A 15775-nucleotide genomic window follows, 5' to 3' on the forward strand; every position below is an offset into this window, starting at 1 on the left:
AACAAAATAAAAATAAACTGTAGGCTGTTGGATAAAGGAGATGCCCTTCACTTCAAGTCTTTGATATATTTGAACTTTCAGTCCCAAGAATTTTGATGATTTTACTTCAGTTGTGCCGGTTTGTACTCAATATTTTTGATTCTAAAGGTGAGATTTTAGACTTTAGAACCTCCTTTGCATCACTTGTCTGGTTCCCTCCTGTGTTAAAGTTACCAGCCTCCTGGTACAACACAATCACAAACCCCTCAACTCTCTGAGTCACATACTCGGCTCACACTGAGCAAAGTTCATTTTTCCCGGACACCATTACCAAACCTCTGTCAGCCATCGTAGGTGTTCAAAAAAAAAAAAAAAAAAATCAATTACCTCTCACTCATGGAAATTACCAGGCTAATTTAGCATGGTGGCACAAAAACACAGAGCAATTGGTAGGACATTTGATGCTTTCTACCTTTTATTTCCTCCACAGCCTGCATCCTGCTGCTCAGCTCCTGCTTTACAGCCATATGATCTCAGAGCTCAGAGCTAGCATTGCTTTTTCCCCACCGTGTGTGTGTATGTGTGAGTGTATGTAGAATTCACGGTACAGAAGTCGATGTGGCGTGTGTTCCCTGGGTGGCACTTAACAGAGACAACATTGGCCATTATTGCCCATTACTGTCAATGGTCAATGACCAGTATATGTCCTGCAGTTATCTTAACAAGATCGCAGCCCATAGCTGTTACCGCCCCGAATGGACTCACCATTGATTATATCTGCGTCTAAGACAGGAAGCAGCAGCAAATGGCCACAGTTACGCAAGCTTTAATCGCTGCTTCATAGTTTTTCCTCACATTTCTAACCTTTCAAACATCCTCTGCTGACATTTAGCAGTCAATCGAGCTTCTCAGATTCCTCTGTAATGCTAATCCAGCGATGGCTGGCATGTGTTTGTCCACTGCAGATGTGTCCCTCTGTCCTCTGTTTGAATGTACAGATCCGACACATGTCAGGTGACCTGTGCGCACCTACATGTTGGGTCATTTCCACTGCTGTTTGTTTGCTGTTTGGAAACTATGAATGTACTTGTACACCTTATGATGTAATGGATATGAGTATACGTGCCGCAAAACAGACACCCCTGCCCCTCCCCCATACCGCAAACCTTACATAAGACAAATCATTTTTTATGTCTATTGATCGCTGTGCTGCTTTTGCACTTTGCATAAATGTGAATATGTGCGTGTGCTTGAGTGTGTAGATTCCTGAAGCTATCAGTGTATTTCTGTGTATTTACATGTGGCTGATACGTTCGTCTTATTGAGCCTCAGATGAACAGCACAGAGTTGTATTAATAGATGGTCTCCATGGAGCTCAGAGACACTTCCTGTTTACTGATAGTTAACCAGCTTGTATAATCTTCTCTTGTTCTCTCTTTCACTTCTTCTTTTCCTTCTCTTTGTTCTTTTACACTTACACATCATTCCTTTCATCCTCCAAACCTTCTCTCTCCTTCATTCTCCTTTCTCCCCCTCATCTCCTCCTCACTTCTCCATCTATCTCTTCTTTCCTTTTTCCACCTCTTTCTGTCTTTCTCTCTCTCAAGAGCGTGGATCCCGCATGAACAACACCCCCCAGCTCACTTCCGGGCCCACCCTGATTTCTGGTAGCAGCAAAGGTGCGGGAGGCGGCGGCGGCAGCGTCTTGAGACACAACAGCAGCCACCCGTCTTTTTCGCACTCCTTCCACAACCTGGCTCAGCTGCCACCGTCCTACGATGCAAACATGAAACCTGAGATCAACCGCTACAGCTCGCTGAAGAGGCTGGGTGAGTCGCTGGGGGAGATAAAGGGATGGAAAAGGAGGAAAAAGGGAAACCGGAGTGAGGGATGAAGTGGGAGTGATTGAGCGTTCAGGACCACTGGGAGCTTTCAAGTGAAACAACGCACACAAGGCCTCAGCTGTGTCTGATTGGTTCTTAAGTGTTGATGATTACACTACAAATTTTCAAAGAAATCATTACTTTTTATTATGAAAAAAAGCAAATGTAGTCATACAAAGATAAATTAAAAGTTTATACTTTGAGACTTTATAGGACGTAGTTGTGAATCACAAAAAAGAGCAACTATAGCAGATTGATTTGGAAGTTTCAAAAAAGACCAAGTTTGGCCAGAAGGCAAAGAAGGGGCTGTAACACCGGCCCCGCAAAACACAGAAGATAACAGTTTTCTGTGTTCAGAAAACTGCTGATTAATCTTCACAGCACCTACGATGAGGACAGAGCATACACAAAAACATTATCTGCATCTGTTTGTCATAAAGTGAGGACTAGTAAGCCGATGATGGACTCTCAAAACTTCGATCGCTACACTTTTATTCACTTTATGGCATCTTTCATTTGACCCTGCCTGCAGGAGAATTCCTCCATCTTTTAGTGTAAAATCCATCCATGTTCTTAGCAGCTTGTCCAAATAAGATTACAGAATGGCTGGAGTCTGTCCCAGCTAACATTGAGCAACAAGTGTACACACTGGGCAGGTTGCCAGTAAACTAGAAGTGTGCAATTCCTGGAGAAATTGCAATAAAACATATATTCTATTAATGCAAATGTCTTTAAACTGACATTTAAATCTAAAATATCTCATAAAAACCAGAAAATGCCGTGCTCTCCTTTAAACTCAACCCTGCAGGTATCACAGGCAGAGAGAGGACGGCTGCTGTCAGCCTGCAGCAAAGTTTAAAAGAAATGCACCAAATTTAAAGTAGAAAGCTAAACAAGCAGTTTGTCAGTGTGACAGTGGAGCTGTCACGCCTTCCCCCTTTTCACTGTGCCCAACTCCCAGATATTGTCAGTGGAGTGTGTCATCACTGATCACGTGTGTTTCTGTTTTTGGTGTATTTTGGTAGCTGAATTCAACCAGACTTAATTCGTTTAATTGTTTTGCCTCTGATGAGTCCTCAGTGTTCCTGGGACTCAGCTGGTAACCAGTGGGAGTGAAGACATGTTTGATTAGGTCCAGAGCAGAGAGTGACTGGGGCAGAAGCAGGGGAACGTGAGAGAGTGATTTCTGTAGTATTTTAGTATTTTCTTTAGTTTTATTTTAGTTTCCTTGATTGATTTTTTTTCTTTTGCTGTTAATTACCATGTTTTTGCACATACTCCTGCCTAAAGATTGACTTCTTCTGCATCCCTTTAAAACTTTTTGGTGTCAAACACAAACTGCCCGTCATCTGGGGTCTCTGCATAACAGTGACACACACTTTTGTGTTTGTTTCCTCTTGATTATACTGTGCTGCTGCTATGCTGATCAACCTGGGGGCAGACGAAGTAGGTGAAAATTGGCTTTTCTTGACGTTTAAAGTTACTGAACAGCTGAACAGGGGTTTGATTTTGATTAAACTAATTGCACGGGTGTTTACTTGAAAATGTTATGTTTCACTCAACCTGGATTGACTGTTTCAGTCGTGTCGCCTCCTCCTCTTTGCCGCTCGCTGTCAGAGAGTCCTGATCACTGATGTCGTATTATTAACCTGTTGAGGAAAAACTGAGACTGATTGCGCTGATTCTCATTAAAGTGGCTGTAAATACATTTTAGTCCTCGCAGATCTGTTTTTAGTTACAGACGCGAGTGAAATGGTGTTACTGCACCGTCAGCTTTACTCTTTCCCATATTCACGACTTCACTTTCTTTATAAGTTCCCTTTAATGTGAAAATACTGACTGCATGAAGAAAGTATTTGCTAGGGAGGGTTCAGTTCAGCTGGTTTGCTATACGGATGAACTCATAACTGAGGTCGATAGAAATAGTTGGTTACGTTACTGTTTGATTTTTGGTCATCCAAATCCCAAATCATGTCTCTGCCAACTAAACTGTGAGCAGGTTTTATTCATATAAACTGGCCATGACTGTGTTTGCATTTTTGTGGCCTGGTTAGTAAAATTTCAGGCTGCTGATTCTGCAGGGAACCTAAATGATGGTACCAGGCATGGCCACCTGAGTTTGTGACAAATAATCATCTCAGTGTGTTGTCTGAATGTGTAAACTGCTTCTGCTAAACAGCCAAAGACATGGAGAAGAAGATGGAGTTAGATGGATGATGAGATGAGGGAGAATTGAGGAAACAGTGGGGGAAAAGAGGATAATAAAGAAGAAAGAAGGAAGGGAGGAGGAGAGGAAAGATAAATGAAGTTGAAGGAGATGGGAAGGCAGCATGGTAACATGAGGCAGGGTGAGGGTAGAGAAGCAGGTTTGTTAACCAGAAGAGGAAAATCAGGGGAAGGCTGGCTGGGTGAATAAGGATGCAGCATTAATGGGGGAAAAGAGATGGTAAGGAAGATGGAGATGCTGTGAGCTCGAGTGAGCAGACTGAGAAGAAAGGAGAGAGAGGCAGTGAAAGAAAGGAAGAAGGGATTTGAAGGAAAAAGAGATGTGGAGGCAGGGGGAGGGGCGTTGGCTGGCTGGTCCGCAGGGGCCTGGCTGCCTTCGACGGAGAAGAAAAGACGTTGGAGAGGCAGTGGCTGGTCGCCTCTCTCGCCCTGTGATTGCCGAAGACTGCAGGGGGAGGGGAGTCGCCTCTGCAGGCTGAGTGATGGATTGTTACTACGTGGGGGGTCATATGTGTGCGTGTGTAAGCGGTGTGGCGCTTCGTGAACATGGAAGCATTAATGAGGTGGAAGAAGAGTCCAGATGAGATTCTTTACTATTTCAATTCAATCAAAATAAGGAAACACTTCAACAGATAAAAAGGCTTCCTCACATCAGAGAACAGAAACCTTCATATTCATGAATGAGCATCTCGGTCGATGTCCTGCAGCCTTTTTAAGGAAATTTCGAAAAATCCCAGAGAGAAGCAGATGCCATTCCCATAATTCACCTCTTTATTTTCTCCTTTTTCTTCTTCTGTTTGGTCACCATGTTTTTTCTCTCTCTTTTGTTGTCCCTCCTTCATATAATTGCACTTCCTCAAATGACTGAGCACATTAATTTATATTGCAGGCGGCCGTGTTCCTGCAGCATGAATGAGCACTGCATTTTGTTTGATAATTAGAAATCACCTCTAGATAATGAAGAAAAAACCAAGGAAAACATTTGCAGTAGAGCTGTAGCATGCACTTCACTTTGACAGAGTGTTTTCTGAGGTTTGTGTGCAGGTGGCTCTGTTTTCTCTCTCTGCTCCATGACTGAGAGACGATGCGAGGGAATACGTGCAGGAGTTTAGAAAAACTGCATATTTTTAATTTTAAGTGAAACTTGCTGATTTTGTTTTGTCCTTTTTTCACACTCTAACCAATCGTGGTAGATGGCTGCCCCTCCCTGAGTCTGAATCTACTCAGAGATTTGTCTGATTGACTTCTTCCTCTGATAACGTAGGATCTTTTATTTAAAATATAACGCACTTATGGGTAGCTGTTGTTAACTGGTGCTGTATAAACAAATTGAATTTAACAGAATAGCTGGAACCAGGAAATGTACAGGGTTGGTGTGTTTTATGGAGGAAATTTCAAACTCACAATGACAATCAAAGAAGTGAAATTCAAACTTCCAATGAGCAAATTAGTTACTGATAACCTACACAGATCAGCTGGCTGTGTGTGAAAACGTCTCAGCCCATACCCACATGAGAAAAGAAAAAACACTATGATACACTAATGTAATGCTGAAAAGCTGACTACATGGAGTTACATGAACTGACTACATGAACAGAAGAAGCTCCACAGGTTGCATATACACGCGCACACACACACAGCTTAGCTAATCGTAAACAGGTGTGGCAGATTCAACAGAGGTGGAAGTGTTGCGGGAGAAGCAGACAGTTGCAGAAGAGGGATCACTAACAGAGACAGGAAGTAACAGTAACAGCAGGAAATGACTTAAACGTAAACATGAACAAAATCCCCCAAAAATGATGCAGTCAAAGACGATTTTTCATGGCAGTGTTTCCTAACTGAGAGAAGCGACCCGGAAGCATCCGTGTAGAGCTGGTCAGATTCTCCAAATACTGAGGAAAGGTGCGCCAGTGCTTCCTGTGTTACCTCGTTTAGCAGTGGACTGGAGCATCCTTTATGAAAGGACTCGAGCTATTTCCATCCCAACGTTCATACCAACACACCATCTGACACATAAACTGATGCAGATTGTAGAAATGTTACTTATAGTTTTCCAGTTCATGCCAGAGCTGAACTCAAAACTTCTGTAGTAACCTCTTTATTTACGCCTCATGTGAAGAAAGTGGATTTATATAAACTCTCTAAATCCAGAGTATGAGTTATGTTAATTAATCAAAGTGCATTTAAGGTCCAGGCTGCATTGGTAATGTCTGTTCTCCATTCAGGATTATCGTGAATGAACTTTCACTTCAATCAGCTGGAAAAAGTGGGGTAATATGCTGATTTAGTACTCTGAGGTTCAGGTCCTTCTAAAATCACATTTACCTTTTCTTCACCTGATGTTTTCCACTAATGACAAGAAAGAAGAAAAGGAGGTAGGAGCTATTTTTTTAGACTAACTTCACCCCAAATGCTGAAGTGCCCAAAATCTGCTTTTTTTCTAATGGCCAGCAGGGGGCGACTCCTCTGGCTTTGAAAGGAAGTGCAATGAGAAATGTACAGGAAAAACCGGAAACACTCTACCTTTCAAATTTCAAGTCATATGAGCGTGCAGTGTTTCTTTTGGTCCGTTGTCTTTTACCAGGTTTGATTTCAAAATGCTCAGCTAGAAGCTTTACATCACGATGTCGCAGCCAGTCATTGTGGCTACGTTTAACTTCAGTCAATGTTGCTCTTAAGTTTCAGACATCCCAAAGATAACTTGCCTTAAGCTGTAGCTCACGTTTGACATTATACTACTGAATCTACTAAGGACTGTAGGATCTGACTACACCAGACTTGCAGTGATGGCAGCGAGCACTTTAAACATGAAGCAGTCACTTTGTCTGTGCTGGATGATTTTATTTCCCAGACACTGATCGCTTTCACAGAGGAATGTAAAACCCTTTGTTAAGCAGATTCAGGCTGAATCATTCATTCACTTCTACTTGTCTGATTATTAGATTCCTGCTTTTTCAAAGAAAACCACCCTGAATGTCAGTTTTGGTGAAACACTCCTTCAAATGGAGAATAAAAAGTTGTCATTGTGACACATAAAGAGGGAATATGGCCTCCCGTCAGCCTTTCTCTGAAACGTGATCCTTTTGATGCCGTTCCCCAGACGGCGCTGCAGAAAGGACACTGATAAAGGCTTCTTTGTCTAAGGAGGGCAGCCAGGGAGAAACCTTGAGATAATTTAGCCTTATTGGAGGGGAGTAAACAGAGAGCGTGAGGGAGAGTGAGGAGAAAGACTGAGAGGAGGGAGAGGTTGAGGACAGAGAGAGGAAAGAGAAGCAGAGAGAAAAGCCTGAACAGCGAGGAGAAGGTGAAAAAGCAACAACAACTAGACTGAAAAAAAGAAAAGTGTGGAGAATAGTGAAGACAAAGAGGCAAACAGAAGGAGGGGAAGAGACCTGAGAGGGAGAGCAAAGAAAAGGAAAGAGGGAATGCAGAGGTAGAGAGAGGTGGCTGGTTAAAGGTCAGCTTTAAATTGGCTCTTGGGGAGCTGCTTCCATGGAAATGCTTTGAAGATTAAAGTGGGCTCGGGCTACGCACAGAAGCACTGCTTCTCACTGTTAGTGAAACTGACTAACTGCTTCCCTCTCCGTCATTCCTTTCTTCTGTCTTTACGTTGTCCCTCGACTTCTTTGTTTTCACATCATTTATGCTGTGAAACATCTTCTTTCGCCACCTTTAAAGCCTATTTTCACCTCACGTCCTCTCTGTCTTTGGCCTTGAGCTTGTCTTCTACCTTTATTCTTTTATGCCTCATGCAATATACAGCGTATCTCTCCTTTTGCATTATCCATTTGTGCCTTCTGTCTTTGTCCTCCTGTGACAAAATGTCTTTCTTACTTTTTCATTTCCTCCTTTCTCTCTTGGATTCTTCTTTCTTCTCTTTCAAGACATTTAAGGTCAGTTTCTTGCTACACAAGACATTTCTTGCTCTAATTTGTTCGCCCTTTCTGATATTATATTTTCTTTCATTTTCACCTGCTTCTCCCTTTTTATTGCTCCACTCTTTATCTGATTCTCACAGTCTCACAAGACCATTTAGTAGCTTTATAGCTTTATTATGTCAGTGAATTTGAGCTCTTTGCATGATCTTCATGAGCAGGTCTTTGATACTTTTTTCCTGCACGGACAAGAAGCATTAAAATTTTTAGTAAACGATTTTAATTTCAACATCTCTTGATGTTGATGAAGATCATAATATTTTATTACTGCTGCTCTCCAGCTACTAAATGGACCTCTCAAGATGTGTTTTCTCTAAATCTCTTGTCTTCCTTATTTTAACTGAAGCCATATTCACACATGAGTAACTAACAGTACCACCGAGCCACATTTTTGGGATCTGCAGTTGTCCTTTCTCACATGTAGCAGACAGCAGGGGATCGTTTGCTGCCTCTCGTGACTAGAAATACTGTTTTCATGAGGATGGAGCATGTAGGAGTCATGACACATGACGCCCACTTGCACACTTGTGAATTCACAGGACAGTTACTTGCACCATTGTCACATGTGCACAGTCGGACATTAAAACAGAGACATTATTTAAGGAGGCATTCAAAGATCTATGGGAAAATAGATGGCAAAGAGGCCATTAGGTAGCTGTTCTACTGACGGATGCCCTCATTAACAATTTAAATGTCATTGCTGTAGTAAACATGAATGTAAATGCAGTTTTTTAACCTTTTTAAACAAAGGCTTAAAAATATTGTATTGGAATTAGCACGATGTTTGAACTGAGTCATTAGGGACACCATAACGGTGTGAATCTGTACTTGAATCTTGTATCTTCCCCTCTCTGAGCCTGCTTCTGCCATAGGTTTCTTCCTGTTAAGAGTTTTTCCTTCCCACTGTCACCCAGTGCTTTTTCATAGCGTGCCATCTGATTGTTGGGGGTTTCTCTCTATTTTTGTAGCCTATTTACCTGACAATATAAAGCGTCAGGAGTAGACTGTTTTGATTTGATGCTATATACATTTTTCCGGACATCACTAAACTTTTGAAGCGGATTCAATACAAATGGGGTTTTGAACTGCACATAGATTGAGATTGAGCCGCACATACATACGGCTCACTCGCACGTCATATATCAAACACAGCCTCTCAGTTTAAGCTGCCACATTTCCCATCTCTCTTTCAGACCTGATGGAGTTGGTGCTGCCCTGCATGCTCTTTCAACACCTCCACCACACCAGCATCCACCTCCAGTGACATATTTAATTATCACTTCCTCCTAGCATATTTGTGCTTTGTCCTTTGTCTCAGTCATCCAGGTCATAGTAATCTTAAGTGTTCAGTCAAAGGCTTTTTGAAGAGGTTTCACCTCTCATCTGAAAGGCTTCATCATTTCTAAAAGCTGGGTGGATTCCTTTAGTTTTCCCTTATACTTTCTGTTTTCTCGGCCGGTTGAGTTTTTACAGTGAGTGATGACAATGGACCCTGGATGCAAAACTAATGGGATACCTCATATATGTGTACAGTAGTAAAAGATGCATGATACTGCAAATGTAGCCAGCAAGCTTAGATTATACATGAAGGCATTTCAAACCTAAACCTGTATTTTTTCTTAAGACTTGCAGGGGGTGTTGTATAAAAGAGAGACCCTTTCCTGATGAGTTCATGGCCTCTACCTTGATTAATACAACATGAGCAAATTGTGGTCCCCCTCTTTTTTCACAGCAAGCTTGTGGAGTAATGTGTTGTCCATGTTATCTCCAGTCCCATAAAGGCAACAACTTCTGATTCTGTGAAAGTTTTGTTCAGTAATCAAACTTTAAATTTGTAACAATGTATCTTTATGTTAATTCCAGAGACTTACCTGAGAATGACTACAGTGATTACACCTTTCCTATCAAACCAAACAATCAGCTGTATATAATCATCAATAATTATCATTCTGTGTTAATCATCAACATACAAAATAGCTTTTTACATATTACACATTTCTCTTTGTGTTTTTGTGAATCAGAGAAAGAACTTGATGAGTATTCCAGCTACTACAACTCCAAGCGCCGCTCCAACAACGCTCCGCCCTCCTTCTACTCCTCTCAGCACCACCTGCCCTTTGGAGGGGACTACACGCTGGGATCCAGAGGCACGCTACCACTCCATGGCTCTCGGCCCCACCTCCACATGCCGCCCTCCACCCCCAACCCATACCCGCTCCCCTCCCAGACACATTACACCAGCTCCAGCTTCGATAGGCCACCACGCCGTGTCCGTTCCCAGGACCAGCTGCTGGCATTTGGGGAAGGCAACACTCTGTCCCGCCTGTCCAAGAACCAGCAACACCAGTACTACAAAGCCATGATGAGCACCAGCAGGAGCTCTACATCACAGACGCTCCGCAGGTGAGATCGGGGATAAGAGGTGAGGTGTGATCAGATAGGACAAAGAGAAGCAGCAGATGAAATACTAAAGACAAAGGAGTCAGATCAGAGAAGAGGAAGACAAGAGAAAAGAAGGGATCATAGAGATATGAGATGACATGAGACGATGGAGGTGAGATGAGTCAAATCCCATTAAGAAAACACAAGAACAAAGGGAATCAGGGTGTAATATTTAATCAGTATCAAGAGTGGGACAGTTTCATCAAAGTTTAAAGAGTCTGGCAAAGTGAGGGTTCACGCTATTAAATTTAGGTAACAAAAATTCTGTTTGGGATATATTAGAGGTCCCATATTATACCTTATTTAACTAGTTAAAATCGTATACGTCCTAAAAGTAATCTTTAAAGTTTGAGCTTGACACAGTGTAGCTCATCCATCCTTCAAAACACAGCTTTGATTTTAGTGCTTTTCCTAACAGGCTGTCTCGTTGTCGGTACTCTTAAATAAAATGAATTCCAGCTGTGCCTTTCTGCCATTTCCATGAATACCCATAGACTAACCATTATCATCATGCAAAGCTACTCTAATAAATAAAAACATGGAGCTGAAAAAGTGCATTATACTTCAAATTTCCACAATTTAAGATGGTCCCCCTTAGAGTTGTCGTGATACTAGAACTTTGAATTCAATTCCAATACCCAGGAAAGTACTCTATACCATTTTCAAATCATAAAGCTTCCAGTAAAATTAATATTCAAATATTGTAATACTTTTATGACACTGACAAGAAGTCTGTGTTTCCAGGTCCCATGAGCGGCTCCTGGTCTCCCCTGACCGTCTGGAGGACCGGCTGATGACGATGGGTCTGCTGCCGGGAACGAGTGAGCGAGGGGGAGGAACCGGGATGGTTCCCACCATGGGCCGGCTCAGCCACCACCAGAAGGCTCAGTCACAGCAGAACATTTGTGTCACGCCATCCATGGACCGCCACCACATGATCAAGATGAACTCCCACCCCACATCAGGCCACGAGCACGACCGCAGCACCACGACCATGTCCGGCATGGGCATGCACGGTGGCTGGGACTCCCACGGCGGGACAGGTGGAGGCCACCCCAACGCCCGACGTATGGCTTTCGCCAGCAAGAGGCAGAACACGATTGAACAGCTGCACTTCATCCCCGGAGGAGGTGGAGGCCAGGGACTCCGGACTGGGAGTAAGAATGAGGTGACAGTGTGAGAGGAAGAGTGGTGGAGAAGAGGTGCAGATGAAAAGAAGCTGAAGACCAGATGAAGAGAGGGAAGCAGCGAGGTTTTTAGTGTGAAGATATGAGCAGGAAATGGCAAAGAAACAAGCAAGTGGTTTGATATCAGCTGGCTCCCTCACAGGGCTGCTCTCAGCTGCACACAGCCCCCTTCATAAAATAAAAAGTGGTGGATGGCAACATTAGTGAGTAAAGCCAATTGATTCTCTCTTTGTCACTTGTGTATTGGAAAAGAGAAATTTCACCTATTCTTTGTGAAGAGAAGACAAATGCCCAAGTAAAGAGCAAAAAAAAAAAAAGAAAAGAAAAAAGCAGTTAAAGGCTGCTGGGTATTCGCTGTGACTTTTATTGAAGGATATCCACTGAGTCAAATTTGTTGAATTGTCCTTGAGTTTTGTTGCGCTGTGCTCTGAGTCCTCGAGTGCTCCGACAGAAATTCATCCATCTTTGAATCCACTGTGGATGTCAGAGCGCCGAGGCAGAGGCAGACGGGTTTGCTTGTCAGTGTATTTATACAAGTATTTAAAACCAAACAAGTTGCTTTTGTATGAAATTAACCTGATACTATTACTACTACTAATAATAATAATAATATTAGCATAACTGAGCCCTGTAGGATTTTGTGTATACTTAGTTGAAAACATATTTATCCTTTAGCTATCAAAAGTAAAACTGCTGAAATAATGCAGCAGTTAACTCTCATTTGATTTCTTTATAGCTCGATTCACTCAAGCTAAAGATAAATAAATAAATAAAATGAGCCGTTTAGAGACGAAAAGCAAGTCAAAGCGCTGCCATAAAGGCCCAGTCACACCAGCATTTCACGAAAACTCCCAAGAACTAAGTGCCAGTTAATGATAAAGGGAAGGATAAAAATAAAGAAGGTTGAGGAGCTATTGTGAATTTCTCAAGTTGCTACTTCTAAAACATTTTGAATCCAGATGTTCGCCTGTGTTTCTGGTGTGACCGGGCTTTACAAGTGAAGTCCACTTTGCAGTATGATTTTAGCTGACTATGCTCTTGTACAGTGAAATCTAGTGGGTGTATATCATCTATGAAACATTGTGTAATTCGTAGGCTAAGAAAGTTTTGAACTGAGCCAATCTCATACATTGACTGACTGACCAAACATTCTTCAGCAACTGTAGGGTTTCCGCCAGTCTACCATAGACTTAGCAGCTTTTTAATTGACCACCTCCCACACTTTTATAAACAAAAGCTACATTTGTAACGTTAGCTAATGTATCTTATTATCCTGTTTTTATTGTTACCCATTTTTCAGATCAGCTAATAGTACAATAATTTAAAAAAGAAAATAGAAAACAATGTTAAACTTAAAGCATTAGCTTTGGTGGACATCTACTATTTACAAATGACAGTAAGCTACATGATTCCTAGCCATAAGTGAACAACTATAACCATATTGTGGGCTCTGTGGGTGGTATAGCACAGTAAAGTGGGAAAAAACACTCAATTTGTATCCAGAGATATAAAGTGAGAGCTAACTGCATATTAAGTCTGACATCATTGGGCATTTCTGGGTCCCAAAAGAAAAGAGTCATTGAGGAAACTTTGAGAGTTAAAAAATTCCAAATTCCAAGCTTGAATAAAAGGATCTGTGCGCTCGTTCTCCCAGTAAAGTTTAACATTCCAGCAATCATGGAAAAGAAGGTTTACTAAGCTGGAGTTAGAATTAGGTTAGTTGATCTTGTCAAGTGAAGCTAAGCTAGTTGACATATAACTGGTGCCATTTGCCATATAGAGCTATGTTTAGTCTAAAACAAACTAATATAAAGTCCAAGTTGAGGTTTCTCGCTGAGACCGATGTCTTCATTGAATCAGACCAAGAAGCCAAGTCCATCTTTTGTTTCCTATGATTTCATTGACCGGAAGAAGGTAATAAAAATGGAACGCACTTCACCTAAGATAACATCTGAGCCTCATCCATGACACAAGGTTATGAAAAATGTAAAAAGTCCTGAGCCTAAGTTGACTGCTTACACTGAAATCTTAGTCGGCACGCTAAATATTTTGTGTCTGAGACACCGTTAGCTCATGGCTAGGATAGCTAGCTTTGGAGGAAAAAATTTTAATAGTTTCTGATTTTTGGTAAAGTGATTTTGGATGGCAGTTATTAAGATTTCAGATGGAGCTGCAATCATTTTCAAAAACCAAAAATCCCATTTTAACACCATTAATTTTACATTTGGACCCAGAAACAGGGTTGTTTTGTTATCGCTCAACAAAATGGCCAAAATGTTTCTGCTATAGGTGCAACATCAGCAATGTTAAATGGTGGCTGGGGTCGACAACTTCTCTGGCGGAAACCCTGAACTGTTCAAAACTTTTCATGGCAAGCTTGTAGAGGGGTCGAGGGCTTTGTTTCTGCCGCCGATTGGTATTAAACCAACCCTCCTGTACGTCTACAGCACCACACGTTTTCCTGCAAGTTCAGCTGCTCACCTCGTACGAAGGGGAAGGGTGGCAAATGGGTTTTAGGCGGTGGGGGGGGACAATGGACACTTCACACCAAGGGCTAAAATGAATTATCTTTGTGTGTCTATGCTCTGTACAGTCTCTGCTTCTCATTTTCATTTTTTCCTGTGAGTCGGGAGGCATGCTCGTGCATATTTTTCACAGATATTTTTATTTTTATTCTTCTTGCTTAGAGAGAAAAAAAATTTAAATGCAAGGAAATTGTGCAAAGCAAAAGAACTTTTGTGTACCATGTAAAGACACATAACCATTTTAAAAAGCTGCGGGAGAAGCGTTGACCATAATGATGTCATATTTTGTACATTTTTTTGGTTTTCTGGCTGTGAGATGGACCTTCTGGCCACGCTGGCTGGATATACCCTTTCTGGGGTTTCAAGAGAGGCCTTGTTTAAGGTTCCACTCTCGGGTTGTATTTCGATAAAGACAGACATGATTGATTACTGCGTGAAGCTTCCTGCCAGCCAGTTTTAGTGTTTTAATACATGTGCTCACGTGTTAATGGTTTATGTAGAAGTTCCCCCTCAATGACACTATGAACGCTATCATCATGAGCTTTCTTTCTTTCTCTTCTACTTAAACATGTATTTATTTTTTTAATCTCTGTGAGTTTTAATGTATAATCCTGGATTTTCAGTATTAAAAACTTTCTAGTGGAATTAAAAAAAAAAAGAATAGAAGAAGAAAAACCCTTTGTATACACAAGAACAAAAAAGAGCTGATGCAATCATAGAGAAAAGAAGAAACGCATGACGGTGTCAGAAGCCAGTGTTGGTGATTTCATAGTGCTGACTTATGATGTCACGGCGTGTATGTGCGTACATGTACATGCGTCTGTTTTAGTTTGTGTGCCCGTGCGTGTAACTTTCTGTCTTCTTATTCTTCTTAGGAATGCTGAACCTCATTATTATTTATTTTTCTTCTTTTTGTTTGGACCAAACTCGGAGTACGTCTTCAGCACTCGAGTCACTGCGTGTTCATATCAAGCTGTAATGACATTTTGAAAGCCTGTCGTTCTTTTAAAAATTCATTTTTTTAAAGGGACATCATTCAGTTAGCTTTTCTTGTCGAGCTATGTTCATCAAAGTGAGGACTTTTCAGACATTTGAAAATGTAACTTACTGAAGGCTTATATTGTGTCAGGTTTTGGTGTTTTAATAGAAGCTGAGTGCTTTAATTTATTGGTGTTTAAGTTTGTGTCACTGAAATTTGAGTTTAAAGGTACTTTTTGTAAACTTTGATGTTTAAAAATTCTTTAAAATGTTCCAAAATAAACAAAACTATGAAAAAGAAATGTGAAGAAACAACCACTGTGACTTTATATATAAAACATGCACTGTTTGGATGCATCAAGTGAAGCTGGAATGGGGTGCAAATAGTCTTACCTTTATTTGTCAAAAACAACACATTTATATTTATGAATAACCAACAGTTCGACTGCCTTGTCTTGATCAACAAATAGGTCCAAAATTATCAGACGTAACCACCGTGACGTCGCCCACTAGATGAACATTTTCAGTATCTGACCTGACTGAAAATCTCAATCAAATTCTCCCAAGGGTAATTACAAAAAGTACCTTTAATATATGTCCACAAAAGCTGTTTGTCTTTT

At 41.3% G+C, this 15775-nt stretch overlaps 1 protein-coding gene across 2 annotated transcripts in view; it reads left to right on the top strand.

Moving 5' to 3' along the window:
* The window catches only part of shisa7b (shisa family member 7), a 50556-nt gene extending 35659 nt beyond the window's left edge, over positions 1 to 14897 (top strand). For both annotated transcript variants that reach the window (XM_082521110.1, XM_082521111.1), the window contains 3 exons: positions 1587 to 1808; positions 10045 to 10426; positions 11210 to 14897. In XM_082521110.1, the coding sequence (XP_082377236.1) occupies positions 1587 to 1808; positions 10045 to 10426; positions 11210 to 11645 (1040 nt within the window). In that variant the 3' untranslated portion in view covers positions 11646 to 14897. The remainder of the gene's footprint in view (positions 1 to 1586; positions 1809 to 10044; positions 10427 to 11209) is intronic.
* Positions 14898 to 15775: the final 878 nt, after the last annotated feature.

Source organism: Aulonocara stuartgranti, assembly GCF_965226115.1.
Source record: "Aulonocara stuartgranti genome assembly, chromosome: 22".
Taxonomy (NCBI): Eukaryota; Metazoa; Chordata; class Actinopteri; order Cichliformes; family Cichlidae; genus Aulonocara; species Aulonocara stuartgranti.